The sequence below is a fragment of the Penicillium mononematosum genome (genome assembly GCF_028829835.1).
Source record: "Penicillium mononematosum strain IBT 11891 chromosome Unknown utg000005l:1.0-9366267.0:1.0-9372171.0, whole genome shotgun sequence".
NCBI classification, from domain to species: domain Eukaryota; kingdom Fungi; phylum Ascomycota; class Eurotiomycetes; order Eurotiales; family Aspergillaceae; genus Penicillium; species Penicillium mononematosum.
The window spans coordinates 6,362,283-6,378,510 of NW_026643275.1; the positions used below are offsets into that span (position 1 = coordinate 6,362,283).

The 16,228-nt window shown below is 51.6% G+C and overlaps 5 protein-coding genes across 5 annotated transcripts; 2 read left to right on the forward strand and 3 right to left on the reverse strand.

Moving 5' to 3' along the window:
- Positions 1 to 648: 648 nt before the first annotated feature.
- On the forward strand, positions 649 to 2,285 carry N7519_010593 (Zn(2+) transporter ZRT3; the record flags this gene model as incomplete). The annotated part of the gene is made up of 3 exons (XM_057297366.1): positions 649 to 700; positions 749 to 879; positions 930 to 2,285. 3 exons carry the CDS (start codon positions 649 to 651, stop codon positions 2,283 to 2,285), a joined length of 1,539 nt encoding a protein of 512 aa, XP_057145248.1.
- Positions 2,286 to 2,891: 606 nt separating this feature from the next.
- Positions 2,892 to 3,709, forward strand: N7519_010594 (uncharacterized protein; the record flags this gene model as incomplete). Its single annotated transcript, XM_057297367.1, has 2 exons — positions 2,892 to 3,023; positions 3,092 to 3,709. The coding sequence occupies 2 exons, from the start codon at positions 2,892 to 2,894 to the stop codon at positions 3,707 to 3,709; spliced, it is 750 nt and encodes a 249-aa protein (XP_057145249.1).
- A 213-nt stretch (positions 3,710 to 3,922) lies between these two features.
- On the reverse strand, positions 3,923 to 11,600 carry N7519_010595 (uncharacterized protein; the record flags this gene model as incomplete). The annotated part of the gene is made up of 4 exons (XM_057297368.1): positions 3,923 to 8,958; positions 9,011 to 9,617; positions 9,674 to 10,137; positions 10,208 to 11,600. 4 exons carry the CDS (start codon positions 11,598 to 11,600, stop codon positions 3,923 to 3,925), a joined length of 7,500 nt encoding a protein of 2,499 aa, XP_057145250.1.
- Positions 11,601 to 13,827: 2,227 nt separating this feature from the next.
- On the reverse strand, positions 13,828 to 14,301 carry N7519_010596 (40S ribosomal eS30 domain-containing protein; the record flags this gene model as incomplete). Its single annotated transcript, XM_057297369.1, has 3 exons — positions 13,828 to 13,911; positions 14,042 to 14,146; positions 14,242 to 14,301. The coding sequence occupies 3 exons, from the start codon at positions 14,299 to 14,301 to the stop codon at positions 13,828 to 13,830; spliced, it is 249 nt and encodes an 82-aa protein (XP_057145251.1).
- A 554-nt stretch (positions 14,302 to 14,855) lies between these two features.
- N7519_010597 (splicing regulator NSRP1-like domain-containing protein) lies at positions 14,856 to 16,199 on the reverse strand (the record flags this gene model as incomplete). Its single annotated transcript, XM_057297370.1, has 1 exon — positions 14,856 to 16,199. The coding sequence occupies one exon, from the start codon at positions 16,197 to 16,199 to the stop codon at positions 14,856 to 14,858; it is 1,344 nt and encodes a 447-aa protein (XP_057145252.1).
- Between the last annotated feature and the right edge of the window lie 29 nt (positions 16,200 to 16,228).

The window sequence follows — 16,228 nt, forward strand, 5'->3', positions numbered from 1 at the left end:
ATACCTAGGTAGGGCTGGTTAAGTCCAGAGAGCCAGGAACCGAAACAAAAGACAATAAAACGGATGGGGAGTCACGGGCCAATCACATCACATGGCCCCCGTACTATTGCTTCTGCATGGGAGATGGCTTGTTTATATATTCTCTTGATATTCTCTTGATTCTCTTGCTCTTTTGGATCTCATGGTTCTCGTGATTTGAGTCTGGCGAGTCTAGAATTATTCAAATCACCAGATCCTGTCAGTGGCATACCCCTTGCATGCGTCCCTTCATCATATGAGAATGTGTCAAGGATCACACAACAGGTTGCAATGACACAGTATTCATAAACCTCTGCAGGTTGAACCATTTTCTCCATATACTATAGTCTCAGAGACTCTCAATTTAGAGATTCACCATGCCAGACCGTTTATTCCACATTGCAGATCCCAGCCATGAGGGGGTGAGCTGCAGAAGGTCCAGTGAGAACCTTGGGGACGAATATGCACTGCCCTCAGACAACGCAGGTGATTGACTTATAAATGCCCATCCATGAACATCATGTTCTCATTTCCCTAGAGAGGAGGAGATAGAGACAGAGGCAAAGTGTTGACCGCCAACCAGCAAATTACATCACCGTTTTCGTTCAGGTTTCTTCAACTCCCCACGCCATGTCTGCCAACGACCTCCGGGGGTGGGTGATGAGCGCTGTCTCAGGTGTTGGTGAGTGTCGCTGGAGACAGAGAAATCTTTGTCACTAATTGTATCCAGCCTGCGTCCTTGGTTCCTCTATCATCTGTGTCGATGTGCTGGTACAGACGCTTTCCCACCGCAAGAGCTTCCAAATAGCCAACAGTAGTAACTTCCTGTCGGCATCATTATGTCTCAGCGCTGGAGTCATGGTGAGCTATCATCCTAGGGGAAATTCATGGACTGTACTAATTTTAGGCAGCTCTTTACCTCCCTCTATAGCATGCTCCCCACCTCGAAGCAATACCTCACTCGCGCCGGCTTCTCCCCCGCTGTATCTGCATATATTTTGATCGGCCTTTTCATTACCGGAGTCGCAGGCATTCAACTAGTATCTGCATTTGCACACCGATACATCCCATCTCATGTTGTCGACTGTGCCCATACTCATGACGGGTCGGAAGGAGATCCCGAGCGCGGCGAGCCCGCACGCGAAGACCATGCAAATGGACATACCGAACGAACACCGCTGTTGCGACCTAATAAGCCAACTTCATTCAAGTCAACGCCAGCGGTGGTACAACGGAGCCAACATCCTGAGCCGGCGCCGAGACGCGAGACGATGCGGGCAATACTAACGCGTCGCATTACGTCGCTCATGGGTGGCGTAAAATCCACCTGCGACGAGGACGGGCCTTGCTTTGGGGTTTCCCAAACCTGCGGTCTCGAATGCACCAAAGTGCTTCCGCCACCCAACAGCAATGAACCAGCGCGACCCGATCTGCTGCATCGCGAAAGTCTATCCGTACCGCTGGAATCAGATATTTCCCGCGCGGAAACTGAGGCTGACAATGATCTTATACCTACTGTCCGGGAAGAGGGGTATTTTGACAGGATCTCTGCACAGCACCACATACAACCAGATGTTACTTCGTCCGATTCGTCTCAGATCCTAGACCCGCATTCTTCAAGTCATCTATCTCATTCACATCCTGAGTACCATCGCCATTCTGAGCATCATCCCCATTCCGAGCATCAACATCAGGACGAATCTCATGGCCACCGCGACGATATTGACTCCGGGCGTCCCAAATCTGCCGGTGGCAACCAGCACCACCATCATGTCCCTAAAAATGCATTCCTCTCCATTGGCCTCCAGACCTCACTTGCCATTGCTCTGCATAAGCTTCCCGAGGGGTTCATCACCTATGCCACCAACCACGCCAGCCCAACCCTCGGCATGACAGTATTCCTGGCTCTGTTCATCCACAACATCGTGGAAGGTTTCGCCATGGCACTTCCGCTCTATCTAGCCCTCAATTCCCGCTGGAAGGCAATGTTCTGGTCCAGCCTCCTGGGTGGTATCAGTCAACCAGCCGGTGCTGGCCTAGCCGCACTTTGGATCTGGAGTACCGGACAACACGGTAGCGACGATGCCACAGGTACCTCGTGGGGGATCTATGGAGGTATGTTCGCCGCTACGGCGGGAGTGATGACTTCAGTTGCATTGCAGCTTTTCAGCGAGGGACTTGGTCTCACCCATCGTCGGGGAATGGGAATCGGGTTCGCTGTTGCAGGTATGGGGTTGATGGGCCTCAGCTTTGCGTTGACTGCTTGACCAGGCTTTGGCTCTGGTGATCATTTCCATCATACGCCTGGCGTTTGATCCTTCATGATCCTTACGGCCGGCATGCATGAACCCACATATTGGGGTTTCGCTTTTAACTACATTCTTTCCAAATGGCCAGTGGTCTCCTGCACAAATAGAAAGGGTAAGTGCATATTTGGACACTACATGTATTTCTTATCAACATACCTGTTACGGTTGAATCACCGATGTGGTGAAAGCACAATTACCTGGTACTCTTGTACTGTATGTACATTCCTTGTGCAGATAATGCATTAGACTACGAAATACATTTTTTCCAATTCATCAAGTAGCTCACTGTCGATAAGCCGGCCCTAATGGAGGTGTACAATTTCAAACGGATATGTGGAGAATCGATAACATCTGACTAGTACTCAACTGTTAGTACTGTTTAGAAATTATTTGTCGAAGGTAACTAGGTAACTACTACATACATGTATATATGTACATAATAGCAGATTCTCAAATACGTCCCAACATATCTGGGCGCTTGGCACGATTCCGCGAACCTCTTGCAATCTACCCTCCTTACATCTTGTCACTCGAGACGAGAAAACAGTTAAACTTGACACAGCTATGTTTAGGAGACCGAGAGAGACCGAGCCCGACAGGCTCTCAATAAAACTCCGCAACGCACTTCAACCTCTCACTGTGATTCCTTGGGGACCGCTCGCGATGTGCTATCTGGGCGTCCCCATCGGTGTTGGGGTAATATTAGCCTTGAAAACTGCGAACCCGTTCATGGTTTTTCCTGCTAACCATTCATATCCCTGTAGGCTTTTATGATTGTGGTGCAAGACGACGACTACACAGCTGCCATTGAAAGGCTTGAGAGAGCAGGATTCGACCGAACTGTTCCAAATCGTGCCCCTGCTCCCGAAATCATGGAGGACCATCCAAACCCACAGCAGATGTTGGACGAAATCAATGATGGCTATAAACGCTTGGATCGGTCTTGTGCAGTATTTAGTTATCCACATGGTGACCCAGAAAAAGACATGCAGCTGTACTTGTTTCCGAATTATTTTGCGCACGTCTTTCAAGAAGACATTCCTCACCCTCCGGCAGAAATGAACACCTACGGCAATTTGCACTATCCACTGGAACAGACGCTTGTGGAAAGCTTTGTTAAGGCTGCGGTCGATGAAGAAACAGAGACAGGCTTTTCCGCGTGGGGCCAGTCACTGAGAGCGTGGATATCTCTGATGTCAGGATACCTCGAGGTTGATAATGATGCCCTAGATCATTGTCCGGATAAACGGGCAGTGGAATGGTATAGTGAAAACTATGGTCGAATCCGGGAGGCCAAGTTCGGCCCCTTTGATCGACGCATTTCGAAACGTCTCGGGTCGGGAAAAGAGATGCCAGTAGATATGAGGGGGAATCCTATTTAATAATGGTCTGCACATGTCGGAAACAAATTCTGCGCGAGGGATAACATTAGAGGCTAAGAGCGCTTAATAGGTACAAGGCCGTGCCATCTATAAAGATACGGAAAGGCGTGCATCGAAAGTCATCGTCAATTTGGGTCAATTTGGGTGTAAACAATTTAAAGAAACAGCATAAAACACAAATCCAAATATTTTAATATACAAAAATCCATATACTTAGAGAGCCTGTACCGAGATACGTCTCTGGCCACCGGTACCACCCAATCCAGCACCACTAGACTCACGCAGATGATTGCGGTGCGTCTGACCCTCCTCCTCCATGTCCTCAACATCTATACTAAACCGTCTCGGCTTCGACCAAACACCGAATTGCTCACCACCATTCGCCTCCCCAACACTCTTAATCTGCTCAGACTGCACACCGAAGCGATCCGCCACAGACTGGAAGAGCTCCGCATGCGCCGAAGCCCGGCTAGAAGTCTGTCCCGCTCCCAGACGTGCTTGGGAACGGCGCAGCAACTCCATATGCTGCGACGCGGTATTAGCACCATTGGCATGGTCCACCGCCCCAGAGTCGCCGAGCAGGTCGTACAGGATTCCCTCGTGCAGAGTCGCTGCAGACTGGTAGTTCTCGGAGGCTGTGAACAGCGCAGAGAGAAGCTTGGTCATGTCCAGTGTTACCGGGTCGCAGCTGCCCCACACCTGGCGCAGGTTGTAGCAGATGTCGCGGCAGAGCTGGATGGCGGAGTCGACGTTGCCGCGGCAGAAGCGGGTTTCTACTAGTCGTCGTCCGATCCATACCACCACGTCTGGTGTCCAGGTGCGCTGGACGATTCGGGAGGTCCAGAGTTGCGTGAGGATGGCTTCTAGCTCGTCGAACATCTCGTACTGGCCTAGGAGGGTGATGATGTCGTTGAGGTGGTTGAAGGGTAGATCGACCATCTCGATACCCATGGACTTCGAGGTTGCCATGATCTCTTGTAGGAGTAGCTTGGACTTGGTAGACATGGCTTGGTAGGTCTTTTCATCCGTGCACTTGTTGGCCTTGTGGCCGCTCAGGTATAGGCAGAGCTGGGTGGCGGTGTTGATGCTCTCCTGGTTGTTGAGACCGTCGGTCAGATGCAGGAAGGAGTGCAGAACGCCTGTCAGGATGCTGGCTTCCTGGAAGCGGGAGGAGTTGCACAGGTCACGGACGAGGTTGGTGGTTGTTGTGAGGATGCTCATGTTGTAGTTCTCTCTGTGAACCTCGCGCAGACAGATCTGGTAGAACTGCTGCACGATCTCCTTGTCGGCGACATCGGTAGCGGACAGGTTAGAGCAGAAGTAGTCGTACAGCTTGTCCTTAGTGTCGTTGGCAGCGCGAACTCGCTTCTGAGTAATCTGGAGATTGTAGAGCTTGTGACCAGTGATCAGAGTGGGGATGAAGTCGTGGCTAGAGAGGCTCTTGGAGAAGGCCTGAGAAGTCCTCATCTCACGAGCCATCTCGGCCATGATCTGGTCGTAGCTGGCACGTCTGCCGAAGACTTCCTCGAACGCAGCGACAAACACGGCGTCGCGACGATCGCTCAGATCAACCGCCGAAGATTCGGAGCCGTACACCACGCGGTGGCGGAGTTCGTCAAGGAGATTGTTGCCGCCTTCGATGAAACCGCACTCAAGGTAGATACTTGCGATCCGGCGAGCCCAGTCACCGATTGTCTCGGTGTCACCGCCAGCATGCAACACATCAGTAGAGTAGGCATGGAGAATGGCGTTGCCCTGCTGAACGGAAGTAGACGTTCCCTGTCGCGAATGGGCGAGAGCAAGTTCACGGAGCCAGGAAAGAGTCGTGGTGGAGAAGTAGCCCTGGTTCTTCTTGGCGAGCTGGAACTCTTCAGTGTAGAGAGAACGGGCTTCCATAGTCGAGTCATGCTTGCGCACAAACAGCTGTGCCAACTTGTGCTTGAGGGTGATAGGCAGCGGTGTAGTCATCTGGTCGAGACCCTTCGACGACTGAGAAGGAGCCACCCACTCGCTGGTTTCCAGAGGCAACTTGTACAGCGAGATGGCTTGGTCGACGTGTGCATCATTGGACTCGCATAGCTCGGCAAAGAGCAAGGTAGCATTGAGCGTCTTCCCACTTGTTGCGCCGTGCAAGTGACGGCAGGTCATGACATACTCAGAGGCAACGCGGTATCGCTCAGAGAAGTCGGACCTCTTGTGGGTAGTCAGAATAGACATGTAGCCCAGATAAGTCTTCTCCAGCATCCGGTCCACCAGATCATGATCATAGGTATCTACCTTGTTGTCTTCAACAACCAGAGTCGGCCAGAGAGATCGGTACACATGCAAAGCAGAATCCCACTGCATCTCCTTCTCGTAGAGGTTGATGAGGGCAATTGCAGCGTCCATGCCCTCTGGGGAAATCGTGTCTTGATGGGAAGTAGCGTTGAAGATGCGCTGGTAGATGCTCTTAGCCTCGCTGTTCTTCTCCAGACGAGTTGCCAAAGCAGCCTCGGAATACATATTCTCAATTGTATGTTCGTGCTTCTCTCCGAGACGAGCCGCCAAGAAGTTGCTCATGGTATGCAGCAACGTCAGCGCATTGATGAACTGGTAGGTTGTCTCGTGGAACTCGACAACGGCCTTGGCAACGGCCATCACGGACGGCACAGGGACACCAGCAGAGGAGATCAAAGAACCGAAAGCATTCTCATAAACAGTTGTAGCCTGCTCCAGATGCAGTCTGCGGAAGTGGCAGTAGGCCAACACCAAAGCTAAGTCTGCCGCCGGGGGTGCCAGCTCGGGCGAGAACTTCTGGTGAGATTTGGCTTGTTCGACGGCGGGCCAGATATGCTGCAGAACTGCCATCGCGCATTCACTGGCTTGGATCCACTCTCCCTCACGCACGTAGATACTGGCAAGGTTGTGGCACAAGATCAAGGTGGTAACAGTCATATTCTCGGGACTGGCCGAGATAACGTCCAGCAGCTCAATCAGCAGCTTGCGGTCCCGAGAAGACAGCAAGGACGCACTCTCAATAGAGACTGCATTAGCCATACTCTGGGCAATTGAGAGTGCCAGAGCGGTTGAGTCCTCCGAGTACTCTTGGTGGGTCTCCTTGTAGTAGCGCCACATGAGAATTGCCAAGGAGCGATCGAGGTTGTACATAAGCATCTCCCGAGTCTCAGCGCGGAGAAGGTGCACGCGCTGCATCATCTCCTCAGAGTGAATACCAGTAACCTCGAGGTCTGCAACCAGTTCCCGGATGATGACCTCAGATTCATCATTTCGGCCCTGACGGCGGAGGAACTGGTAGTACACAAGGGCGACATTAGCCTTCTTGTCCATCATATCAACCGAGTCAATATCGCGCGAGTTGAGACCAGCCCAGAGGCTTGACAGAACTGCCTGGGCGTGAGCCAAATCACCCTGATCCTCGTACATCTTAGCCATGTACAGAGTGTAGGAAATTCGGCGCTCGTCGGTGACTTCCATAGTGCGCACCATATTGTCATACTTGGTTCTGGCAATATCGCGGCTCATCTCGTCGGTTCCAGTTGTGGAGAAATGACTGGTCAAGAAGTCGGCGGTCTCGGATGACTGGCGCGAATTGGTGCCGTATTTTTGAAGAATTTGCTGGTAGAAGTGCTTCGAGATAAACAACGCGGACTGGTTGTCGTTGCGAGACTTGTACATGCTGACAATCATTTCAAGGTACTTCAGGCGTTGGTTGAACTCCACCCCGGTGATCTCGGAGTCGGTCAAGATCAAGTACTTCATGATGTCTTCCTGCTGCGAGGTGATTGTGCCTCGCTCGGAGAATGACTGGATCATCATCTCGGAGCATGACAGGGTAACCGGGTGTGACTGGCCAAGAAGCTCCTGGCTTAGCTTCCACGCTTCGTAGCAGGTCTCATCGGCGTGGCTAGCATGCGCCAACTTGGACACGCGTGCGCTGAGGACCAAGCTTTGCAGCAGAGCGATGGATTTCTCGCCGAGGACTAATCGGCGAATGTCACTTGCAAGTCTGTAGAGCTCGACGACACTAGACCGAGTGAACTGGGACTCGCGGCAAGTCAACTCGAGGCGTGCGAAGAGGACGGTGGCAGGCATTATCTTCTCGAAGCTTGAGTTGAATTGGAACTCTTCGTCATCGGTGACCAGTGGAGACGAGAGAAGATGCGACAGCCAGTAGCGTGCGGTGTACTCTAAGACGACATACTTGTCGAAGAGATGGTTGCGCTCCTCGATGCCCAGCCTATCCATGGAAATATCAACCTCCTCACGCACGTTCAAATGCACAGAGGAAAGACACCTGGTGAGCAAGTCGTAGTGTGCATCTCTGATATTGAGCTTGGACTGTCCACCGGGTGACTTGGCCTGTTTAATAACATGGTCACGAATGCAGGTGTGAGCGAAAGAGACCACGCCATCACGGGTCATGACCAGCGGGCTCAGAGCATTCAAGATGTCGTAGCTACTAGTGGATTGGTTGGAGGAGTAGCTGGGGCCCTTGGGGTCCACATTCAGCAAATGTTCAATCTCCTCGACCAGCAGGGGTCTCTCGGCTGCTACGAGCCAGGAAACGACATTAACAGTACCCTGCTGGCTGAAGTCCAGGCTCTTGGAGTGGAAGTCAATAAGCTCTGACATCGACTGCGGCAGGGCCTGAATGGACGCAACAGCCTGGCTCAAGGTCTTTTGCTGTTTAGCGTGTGCAACTGCCATTTCAGCCCAACTGAAAGAGCCCTGGGAGCGGGCTACAATGGCAGACACAGCAGCTTGAAGCTGGTTGCCCTTGTGGGTGTCAAAGTTGGCGCTAGATGCAAGCATCTTGTTGACATACGCTACGAGATCGGTCTTGGTCTGGGAGGTCTGCAGGGTAAGCTGGTGAACGCCTTTGGAGCTGACCTTCGAAGTCAGGGGCCGAGTGAAAGCGATCATCTTAGATCCAGCATTCTGTTCGGAGAGAATCTCACAGAAGCGATCAAGATAGGCAACGGCATTGGCGTGACCGCCCCTGATTTGGTCGATGCCATCAACCACAAACATGTACTGAATGTTCGTAGCAAGACCAGCACGAATACCCCTCCAAAGGCTTGCTTCAACCGCGTCATCCCCAGCACCATCGATCGCGCCTTGGGCTGCCCTGGCCACTTCAACCAGGATAGCCTCCTGGGCCTGCTTGTCACTGACAGAATGATCCAACATCTGGTGAAGGACACCCTTCAGGATGCGCAGAGGCAAAGTAGCGACGGGAATATCAGCACCTGTATTGGATTAGCTTGCAAATCAACAAAAGATAAGCAAAGGAAGACCCACGAATGGTGTACGGGATAACATTCCAGCTATCGTGTTCAGCCGACTCCTGTAGTCTTTCGACCGCCCATTGGGCCAGTGCACTCTTTCCCGAGCCAGGACCACCAGAAACTAGCATGACAGGGGAGCTTGCGACACTGAAATCGTAGAGTGTGTTGTTGAACCACTCAAACGATCCCTCGGCAAGCGAGTGGGCGCGAGAGTCGAGGATAAACTGAAGAGGGCGGTCCTGCACTCCCAGGAATTGACGCAAACTACCCAACTCAGGCGATGAGTAGATCAGGGGGCTATCCTGCACAAGCTTCGCAGTGTGGGCATCGACAACACAGTTCCAGTGGGTGGAAAAGCGTTTGGCGTACGTCACGAAAGCGGCATCAACATTGCGTCCGATGACTTGATCGGACTCTTTGCTCTTGAATCCCTCGACACAGCTTATGGCTGTGCTACTGACCATCTCAAGCAAATCTGCGAAGACCGCCGCAACATATGGCTGGAGCTCAGGAGAGGACTTGTACGCGGTCTCATACTGCAGAAGCAAGTAGATGCCGACGGCGACCCGGCCATACCGGCCAAAGACGCTCTCGAAGACATCCGTGTTGTCCATATCGGACTATGACAGTAGTTAGTATTCATATCCACAGTTGTTCACCGGTCACCTTAACTCACCTCCAAAAGGAGAACAGAGAATCCCCAGATGAGCGATGCCGCCTCATTGGCAGCAGGCGCGAAGACTCCGACAGACTCCCGAAGAGCGTCGACTGCATACGCCAGTCTGGACGCCCATCTGAGGCTGCAATCGAGTCTGCTGCCATCTTGCGGCATCCAGCGGAGACGTTCGGCTGCGATGGCATCGAAGAAAGCATCCACGTTAGGGCTGCGCTTGCTGATCTGAGTGGAAGACAGGCCCAGCTGAGCCTTGCACTTCTGGGACACGGCCTGAACCTTCTCTTGGAGAATGGTGACCTTGTAGCCACTTCCACTCAGCTGTCTGACAATGCGCTTCGACGTCATGCCATTCCCGGAGCTAGCGTGGGTGACTCCAGTGTTGAAGCCGTTATTGCTGAGAGGTATCGTAGGCACCAGCCTGTCGAGTTCCTGCTCCGCCAACAATGCTTCCTTGGTTGACTCCGCTGTTGTCATTGCCGGATAAACCATAGCTACCGTCTTGGTGAAGTCCCAGAACCCCTCCGCCGGCGATACCTGCTTTGTTCGATGCAGTGGCGCCGTTGTTGAATAAGGCGCTGTTTGTCTGGCCAGTAGTTGTAGAACGTAGACCACTGGTTTGGTTGGATCCACTGGTGGTAGAATAGGCTGTGTTTGTCGGTGTTTTGGGAGTGTAGCCATGATCGGACACCGCGCGGGCATAGGTATAGCCCCCGCGGTTCGCCGGGCTTGAGGCGCCTACCCCTTGTCCCACGGTAGAAGCACCGTGGCTCTTCTGGCTTGTGGAAGTCGTATCTTGGGCTCTGGTTGCGTTCGAGCCAGAGACGGAATGCCTCTTTCTCTGCTTTCTGGTGGTAGAGGTCTGGTTGTCAGCTCCTTTACTCATGCCATAGCCGCCGGCGGCGGCAGCGGTGGCGGCAGCAGCAGCAGCAGTAGCTTCGCTTGTCCCTGCTTTCTGGGAAGGCTGAGAGCCCTGCTTGTCAAGCTGCTTTCTGTCAATGTGGTATTTTCCAACATCTTGATCAGCAGCCTTCTTGGACAGGCCTTTGCTGGTGGTCCCATCGCTAAAGACGTCCGGGCTGATGTTCTCATAGTCATGGATCTCATTTTCAAGAGATTCCTTGCTATAGTCTCCTCCGGCGGCGGGGTTTCCAGTCTTTTCTTGGCTTAAGCTGGCCTGGTTGCCGCTTCCTGCTCCCGCGACGGCAACCTGAGGAGAATTGTCCGTATTTTCTCCGCGGGGTAGTGTTTTGCTGTTGGTTTCTCTCTGAACGAGAATCGGCTTGCCGCCCGGAGTGTGGAAGTTCTTTTCCTGGAAAGTGCCAGGCGTGGTGATGGGGCCCTTGCGGATGTCATAGTTGGGTGCAAGCTCTCCGGCGAGCACACTGCCTCTGCGGTCATACTGTTGAGAGCCAGTGACTTGGTTTGCCTCGGTGCTGTGTTGCTGTTTCTGGCTAGCTTCTCGCTTCTCGGTGCCCATGTCTCTTTGCTCCACCTTCGTATGGCTAGTAGAGGAGGTCCCAGTGTTGTCTTGGCCAATCCCTCCTTGGCTGATTTGCCTTCCGGTCTCCTGAACATTCTCCTTGTTAAGGTCTTTGTTCATTCCAGCAGCGCTGCCTGATGCTCCGCCGGCGACTCCCCCAACAGCTCCTCCGGCAGCTCCTCCCACAGCTCCTCGGCTGGTCGATTCTTTAGTGGTTTGCCCTTGGGTGCTAGTTTCTTTGGCGCCGTTGGAATTCCCACGGTTGGCTTCATCGCGGGTGGATGAGTTTCTATCGACGGGCTCATTGGCCTTGTCTCCCTGGCTGGTCGATTCCTTGGTAGTTTGACCTTTGGTCACGATGTCTTTGGCGCCATTGTAATTGCCTTGGTTGACTTCATTGCGGATGGATGAGCTTTTATCGAGGATTCCCTTGGCCTTGGCGAACATGATGGATGGTAAATCGTGCGTAAATGTAAATTGGTGCGTAAATATATTAACAATAGGTAGATCGTAAAGATAAAAATTAATCAAATAGTATCATTCAGTCGTGTTCATTCAGCTTTCAAAAATAGTAGATAGAATACAAGGAAAGGGAACCGAGCCACATTTGGGGCCCCGGGGGCACCTAAATAATATTAGCAACTATCATCCTCCTCATTGCATCATGGAATTATTTCGGTGATGCCGCATTGTGGGAACAGCTTGCTCGGTATTCAGCTGGGCCATACCATGCCTTTGCTTGGATTGCAAGGCCCGCAGCCTGATCCAAGAAAACAATGGGAGTTTGATGTCATAGTACAGCATAATATCAGAAGTCGATGATGCTCAACCAGATGGAGGGAGCGGGATAGGTGGATCTTCCAGCAGCTGGTGTCCACTCCAGGTTTCCACGCTTTGTATCCAATGTTCTATTATTCTCCAGTTGACGACGGATTATGATAGCATGCAAACTATCATTTCTTTTGCAACTTCTGGCCCAACGATCATGTATACCAGTCATTGGATTCTGCCTTGTAGTGTCGCAATATGTAAAATCAACTCCAAATGGTCAAGGACTCCGAATTGAGTTCAATCGATGTCATTGCAATGTGTGGGGTAGACACGAGGAGTTCGGGCGGCTTGGGTTGAACTCAATGGCCCCTAAGCCATTCATTTCTCCACTGTCTGACGACTAGACATGTCTGGATATCCGTTCGTTGTGTCCCATATTTATCTCAAGTGGATGTGGAGGTCAGCGTTGAAGTCGGCGACTGGCCAATATCCCCTTAGTCATCACATGCTAACCCCGATAACCTTAAATCAAGTCGTTGATCCGTGGGTGTCCCGTCTTTGGAATATTCGGTCATTTCACCGTACATGTTCAGAGTCATCTCCGGATGACCCGGCATTGAGTTGGTGAGGTCATGTCTCTTTGTTTATGGGTGATCATTATAGCAAACAACCGCGGGGACATCCGCCATTTATGTCATGACATCAAGCGGGGAGATCTCCAGCTTCTCAGTCTAAATGAGGCTTGTCCCTATCATTCCAGAGGTGCTATCATCCAACTACCAACACAGTCACGTGGGAAGCTACTTGCATTCATAGTATACATATGTACTTTTATAGTAGTATCAAGGAATCGGGTGCTTTCTTCCAGTCCATAACAACTTACACTGACTGTTTTTTCTTACGGGTGCTTCTTTCCCCCTTTCTTTTGCAATGTTTCCTTCTAGTGAACACGTATTTGCATAGCAGAATACATTCTATTGAAATTGGACCTTTCACCCCAAGTATGTCGCTTTTTGCAGCCAATTATCTCTATGTATCCTTCTGGCTACAACAAGATAAGCGATATAAGCGGGAAATGTCAAAGACAGAGACCGACTATCCATGTAAGTGACTATCCATGTAGATGCTAGTATAAAAATGATAAAGTGTTCTGTATCCTTGATGCTCCACCCTTAAACGTTCTCTTGAACAAGCTAAAGCGGAAAGATTTGCCAATTTATGTCGGTCCCCGCATTTTTCATGACGTGGGGCCCTATCGACACGAAAGTTGAAAGGGCAAGACGAGGACATGGACTATATGCTGATGAGCTCTGGCATGTGTGGGGCAAACATCAGGAGTTTAGAGTACTTCGATATACAGCCTCTGCCCGCGTGTGGGGTTTGTATTACATTATAGTGTCGTTGAGTGATCAACGGGCCAAATCGCACAGGGGCTGAGTCCCACCATGGAAGGGTCCGCCTGATCCATTTTACAAGTACAACCTTGGAGCATCAGCCCTAAAGAGGCAGGCACCTAAGAAGTGAACCTCCAAGTATGCCCTGAGGCACTGTCTCAAGTAGCGATAACCCGAAAAGCATGGGAAAAGAGGTAGAGTCCATTTCTGGATCGGAAATGCAATTCATGAAACAGCCTATGAAATGAGTCGAAAAGTGACTCTGAAGTCTAGCCTGTGAAGACTGCCCGTAGACAGCTCACATCCAGCCACAGCTTTCCATCCTCAGACCGCCATGGGTGTCCATCCATTTCCGCGAATCAACCTCCAAAAAAAACCCATCCGTTGCCAGCAAAAAAAAAATTCAAGTGAAGACGAAGAAGCGTGATATCATCCGTACAAGTACCAGCCGTATCTGGTGTGCTTTCGTTCGTTTGGGCCGTGGTCGTGCCGTAGTTATGCGAAGATCTTCATCGTAGAACTCGACTAGCCGATCGCGGCTCAGGTGGTTGTTTTAACGACTTGAATAATCTATTGGCCGGGTTGGGGTTCATCTGCATTTCGCGACTGGTCAGCCTTTCTGTCCTTCATTTTCGGCATTCGTGGTGTGGTCGTAGATATTGTGCGAAATGTGCGTGTTGTTGATTGTGCGTTGTGGGTGGGTGTGAGTCATTCGATATGTACCTTGCGCTTGCCACCGGTCATGGTAACGTTGACGAAACGGCGAGTGTAGAGGACACGCTTGTAGGCGCGACCCTTGGGGTTCTTCTTCTTCTCCTGGGGCTCGACCTGGATGCAAAATCGCCGTTAAAAGGACTGGTCGGATGGATGCCCACGGCGGTCGTATATCGAGTGGCGTTGGTTGGAAATCGAAGGGAACTCACCTTAGGAGTGGCAGCCTTGACCTTACCGGCACGGGCGAGAGAGCCGTGAACCTTACCCATTTTGGATTATTGACGTTGATGAACGGGGGATGGAAGTGGTTTGGTGATGAAGCGATTCTTGAATCTCGATTTGGGAGTGCAAAATTGGGAGTGCGACCTGTGTGGGGCGGCTTAGCGAGTGCTTTCGGTCCGGATTAACTCAGCCCGTGTGGGGTCATGTGACTTGAGAAGTGGATGAGGTAAGCCGGGGTTAATGCCCAGATGCCCAGGTGATTCTTGGCAATAGTTTCTCCGAGGTGTACAGAGTATGGCTGAGTATGGCGATAGAACTTACCGAGTGTTATAGTAGCGGGAGTTGATGGGTGAAAGAAAGAGAAGAAACTCAGAGCATGGGGCAAGCACTTATTACATATTTATATTCTCAACTAGAGTTTACGCTTCTTACTACCTAGGACCTTCCACGGTTCGTCCATAGCAAACAGCCTTATGACTCAAAGTCGGGGTCTCTTTTTGGTACCACGAGTAATGTACAAGGTTCTCACCAGCGCTATGCAATATTAGGTATTCCAAAGTCCCACGGATGCAACACATCCAGCTCACCTATTGGTATACACCTAGGCCCCCTTTGATTTCTCCTTGGCAGCAGCCTCTTCTCGTTCTCTCTTTCTTGCCAGATACCGCTCTTTGGCGCTGGACACATCTTTCTCCGTCTTGCGACTGCGGCTCTTTTCGGCGATCTCCCTTTGCTTTGCAGCCTCAGCCTCCTCTTCTTGTCGTGCACGCTCCTCGTATTGGCTTGCGACCATGTCAGTCTGTCGAGCTCGTTGAGCACGGCCGCCCTGGTAACCAGCGCCGGCGCCTGGTCGTCCGACGGTAGGCCGCGAAACTCCTGCTTTGGCAGCAGATGCTTGGGCTTTCGGTTTCGGTGCCACATTCAGTCCTGCAGATAACAGCTGGCGCTTGTCGACAACTTGGCCTTCATCGTTCACAACAACCCGAGCTCCATGAGCATTGAGATCCTCCGCCTTCTGGGCATCCGACTTATCCTCTTTATCCTCCGTCTCCTCGATTATCTCGCCTGCTTTGACGCGGCGGGCAGTTTCTTCCGCAGCCTTGATGACCTCCTCGTGCCGTGCTTCTCCTCGTGACAGAACGTCCCGGTAGAATCCAATCATGCCAGAGCCGCCGCTCTTTTTGCGCCGTTCTTCCTCTTCCTTTTCACGGCGTGCTTCCTCTTCTTCTGCCTTCCGCAGTTCCGCTTGCTGGGCCTTGTAGGCCGATGTGACAAATTTCTCCTTGTCTTCAAACTCATCACCTTCAGCTTCACGCTCCCTGGCTAGCTGGCGATCCTTAGCCCGCAGTTGATCCCGTTTCCGTATCTCCGCACTCTGTAGCAAGTTCTGCATGTACTTTGGTGTGTCACTCTTGGTTTCCACTGAGGCCTTGGCGGGTTTGGCGTGCAAGCTGTCGTATACTTCATCGTATGAGTAGATCAATGGGTCGAGCTCTTCGGCTGCCTTTGCTTGCACATTGCTGCTATGCATTGACGCGAGATTGGTGTATTTCTGGGCAGGGGCGATTGGCTTCTTCGACTTCGCCTGGTTCAATCCAAGATTCATTGCGCCTTGTTGCTCTTTTTCTCTTTCTTCGTCTTCATCCTCATCGTCTGCAAATAGCGAGTTCTTGCCGAGCGGTTTGGCTGTTGGTTTGGGACCGCTCCCGAATTGAATTTTGCGTTTCGGCGGTGGCCCTGCGCTTGGCGAAGGTTTCTTGTTTGTAGCTGGCTCCTCTAGCCCTCCAATAGTTGAGATCTCAATTGCATCATCCCCAGTTTGCTGGTCTTCATCGGAGTCGTCGTCAAAAATGTTCTTTCTTTTCTGTCCGAGAGCATTCCCGGGTTTCGTCGCCGCAAGACTCTTGTTGGGAAGGTTTAATCCGTAGGGGAAGTTTGCCGGCATATTGGAAGTCTGGTTTTCCGAGCAGGTCC